Source organism: Bos mutus, chromosome 7 (assembly GCF_027580195.1).
Source record: "Bos mutus isolate GX-2022 chromosome 7, NWIPB_WYAK_1.1, whole genome shotgun sequence".
NCBI classification, from domain to species: domain Eukaryota; kingdom Metazoa; phylum Chordata; class Mammalia; order Artiodactyla; family Bovidae; genus Bos; species Bos mutus.
This window is the reverse complement of record NC_091623.1, coordinates 82,669,911-82,674,060: the sequence shown is the minus strand read 5'-3', so window position 1 is coordinate 82,674,060 and position 4,150 is coordinate 82,669,911. Positions and strand designations below refer to the sequence as shown.

The following is a 4,150-nucleotide window of genomic DNA, read 5'->3' as shown; positions in this document are numbered from 1 at the left end:
AAGGATGTTTAAAGTATCACACAGTTGCACTCATTTCACATGCTAGCAAAGTAATACTCAAAATTCTCTAAGCTAGGCTTCAACAGTACATGAACTGAGAACTTCCAGATATTCAAGCTGGATTTGAAAAAGGCAGAGGAGCCAGAGATCAAAATGCCAACATGTTTTGGATCATAGAAAAAGCAAGAGAATTTCAGAAGAACATCTATTTCTGCTTCATTGACGACACTAAAGCCTTTGTGTGGATCACAACAAACTGTGGAAAATTCCTAATCAGATGGGAATACCAGACCACCTTACCTGCCTAGTGAAACCTGTATGCAGGTTAAGAAGAAACAGTTAAGACCAAACATGGAAAAATGGACTGGTTCAAAATTGGGAAAGGATTATGTCAAGGATGTATACTGATACTCTGTTTATTTAACTTATATGCAGAGTACATCATGTGAAATGCTAGACTGGATGAAGCAGAATCTGGAATCAAGATTGCTGGGAGAAATATCAATAACCTCATATATGCAATTGACACCACCCTTATGGCAGAAAGTGAAGGGGAGTTAAAGACCCTCTTGATGAAGGTGAAAGAGGAGAGTGAAAAAGCTGGCTTACAATTGAAGATTCAAAAAATGAAGATCATGGCATCTGGTCCCATCACTTCATGGAAAATACATGGAGAAACAATGGAAACAGTGACAGACTCTATTTTCTTGGGCTCCAAATTCACTGTGGATTGTGACTGCAGCCATGAAATTAAAAGATGCATGCTCCTTGGAAGAAAAACTATGACAAACCTAGGCAACATATTGAAAAGCAAAGACATTACTTTGCTGACCGAAGGTCCATTTAGTTAGAGCTATGGTTTTCCCAGTAGTCATGTATGGATGTGAGAGTTTGACCATAAAGAAGGCTGAGCGCTGAAGGATTGCTTTTGAACTGTGGTGTTGCAGAAGACTCTTGAGAATCCCTGGGACTGCAAGGAGATCAAACCAGTTAATTCTAAAGGAATTCAATCCTGAATATTCATTGGAAGGACTGATGCTGAAGCTGAACCTCCAATACTTTGGCCACCTGATGGGAAGAGCCGACTCATTAGAAAAGACCCTGATGCTGGGAAAGATTGAAAGCAGGGGAAGAAGGGAATGACAGAGGACAAGATGGTTGGATGGCATCACCAACTCAGTGGACATGAGTTTAATCGAGCTCTAGGAGATGGTAAAGGATAGGGAAGCCTAGGGTGCTGCAGTCACTGGGGTCACAAGGAGTCTGACATGACTGAGTGATTAAACAGCAACAACCAGGGCACAATACACAATTATTTGGCTAAGTATTCACCATACCCATTTTCTTTTCCTCTGGTGACACAGCTAGAAGATATTTTCCAGCCACCATTCAGTAAGATGTGGCATAGGACTTGCTGTTGTTGTCACTAAGCTGTGTCTGACACTTTTGCAACCCCATGGATGGTAGCTCACCAAGCTCCTCGGGAATTCCCAGGCAAGAATATTGGAGTGGTTTGCCATTTCTTTCTCCAGGGTATGTTCTCTACCCAGGGATCAAACCTACATTTCCTACATTGGCAGGCATATTCTATACCACTGAGCTGCCAGGAAAGCCCATGGTGTAAGACTCTGACAAATTCAATATGGGTAGATGTCATGTTTGCCACTTCCCTGACTAGCCTGTAAGACCATCTCAGACATTTCTGCACTTCTTTTTGCTGGATATACACCAAAGCCCATTCAATCTTAGAAATCACATGCTAATGATGTCAGAACCTATGTCAGTCTGGATCACTGATTGTAAGGAACAGAACCACAGATTCTACCCCTCTAAAGATTAGACCTTTTATGAACAAAAAATAAACTTCTATTGTGTTAGTGAGCTAAGATTTGGGAGGGATATCTGTTATATCAGCTACTATTACTTTTACTAATGTTCTGTCTCTCTGAGATCGTGAAGGGATCATGGGAATCGTTTCCCTGCGTATCAAGACACAGTTCCTTTGTTTGGCTATAATATTGCTGACCTCCATGAGGTTCTGATAGGGTAATGAGATACAATCTACTAACAAAACACTGTACTGTCTTCATCTCTCCTTTATTGCTCCCCTACTTTCACCATCCAACTTTTTCTCATAGGAAGTGGGGAGGGATTGGACATCCATCTGTCCTTGAAATTTCTTTCTCAAAGATATGTTGGTTTTGTTTATCTGAGAGAAATGAATAATGCGAGATGAGGTTAGAGAACTAAGAAACTGTAAAGTAACAAATCTCTGAAAACTCCTACTGTAACTATGAGGTCAGAATGCGATTTCATTAAATTAAAAGATATGAAATACAGTCAATAGATAATTGTTCCTTAATAGTTGTCAAAGAAATAAATTTGGTTTTCACTCAATCAAAAGAAATATTATTAACCTGGAGAAAACAGTTCTTCTTGAAGAAAATTAATGACCCTATCTCTTTCTTTGTTCTACTCTCAGACCAGGCTGATACTTGGTCAAATGTTAGAATAAGTAGTCCAAGCTTTCTCTATCTCTGTGATGATTAAAAAAAAATGATGGGAATCCTCATCCACTTTTGTGGATGAATTAGGAAACTGCGTATATATGCTTCCATCTATGTGCTATTAAAGCCTTTTTCTCCAAATATTTCTATGAAAGCAACTCATAACTGAACTTAATTATTTTGTTTCAAACATAATAAAGTAACTGGATAGTCAATATTTCTAAAATAATATATGTTCCTAAATAGGAATTCTGTGTAGAGGAAGAAAAAGCAAGCCAGGACTTCCATACTGAAACTAGATTTACGGTAATGATATTTCTTAAATTACTTTGATACCAGCTTCTTCCTCAGGACCTTTCTCAGGGCCCCCACAACCTCCTTGTTCCTCAGGCTGTATATAATGGGGTTCAGCATGGGAGTAAGAAGAGTGTAGAACACAGAAAGACCTTGATCCAATGCTGGGGTGTGGGAGGAGCCAGGTGTCATGTACACCACTATGCCTGGCCCCAGGTAGAGACTCACCACAGTCAGGTGAGAAGAGCACGTGGCCAGAGCTTTGTTCCTCCCCTCAGGAGATTTCATTTTGAGAACAGTGAGGAAGATTTGAATGTAGGAGGCAATTATGAGGTTGAAAGGGATGAGGATAAATATGATACTTACCACAAATACCACCATCTCATAATCTGAAGTATCCTCACAGGATAGCTTTAAGATGGCTGGCATCTCACAGAAGAAGTGATTTATTTCCTTTAGACCACATATGGGAAAATGCATGGTGTAGATGGTTTGAATGAGTGAATTTAGAGCACCCCCAGTCCATGATGCTACTGCTATGAGCAAACAGACCTTAGAATTCATGATGACTGTGTATTGCAGGGGATTACAAATAGCCACAAATCGGTCATACGACATGAAGGTCAGAAGGAGACACTCAGCACCACCTAGACTCAGGCAGAAAAACATTTGGATTCCACAGCCAATGAAAGAGATGCTGTGCTTCCCCAAAGAGTGGTTGATGACCATCTTAGGAACTGAGCTGGAGATGTAGAACAAGTCAATGAGAGAGAGCTGGCTGAGTAAGAAGTACATGGGAGTGTGGAGGTGAACATCCAGCCAGATCAGGAAGGTGAGTATGGAGTTCCCTGTGAGGGCAATGAGGTAGACCAGAAGAATGAGGTAGACCAGGAGGCTGGCATATTGGAACTCAGGAAAGAGGCCCAAGAGGATGAAATCTGTAGTAGATATGTTATTTCTTTTTGCCATATCTTAACTTCCTCTATGATGGCTGATGCACTGTGGGACAAAAAATATAGGACATCTCGTAAATCTTATGCCTAGTTAAGAACCTTTATTTTAGACTAGTTATTCCCCTATCCATTCTTTCTATGTCTTAGTTGAACAAAATGATATTTAAAATGTCTTGAGGAAGTTACAGTCTTCCCACGTGGTGCCTGCCAATGTAGGAGATGTAAGAGATGTGAGTTCGATCCCTGGGTTGGGAAGATCCCCTGGAGGAGGAAATGGAAACCACTCCAGTATTCTTGTCTGGAGAATCCCATGGACAGAGGAGCATGGTGGGCTAGAGTCCATAGGGTTGCAAAGAGTTGGACATGACTGAAGCGATTTAGCATGCACATGAGGAA

At 40.7% G+C, this 4,150-nt stretch overlaps 1 protein-coding gene across 1 annotated transcript; it reads right to left on the bottom strand.

The window, feature by feature from the left end:
* Positions 1-2,831: 2,831 nt before the first annotated feature.
* On the bottom strand, positions 2,832-3,770 carry LOC102282723 (olfactory receptor 2T27). The gene has a single exon (XM_005892751.1). It carries the CDS (start codon positions 3,768-3,770, stop codon positions 2,832-2,834), a length of 939 nt encoding a protein of 312 aa, XP_005892813.1.
* Between the last annotated feature and the right edge of the window lie 380 nt (positions 3,771-4,150).

Coding starts and splice junctions, on each gene's coding strand:
- LOC102282723 (XM_005892751.1), bottom strand. CDS start 3,770: ATGGCAAAAAGAAATAACATATCTACTACAGATTTCATCCTCTTGGGC.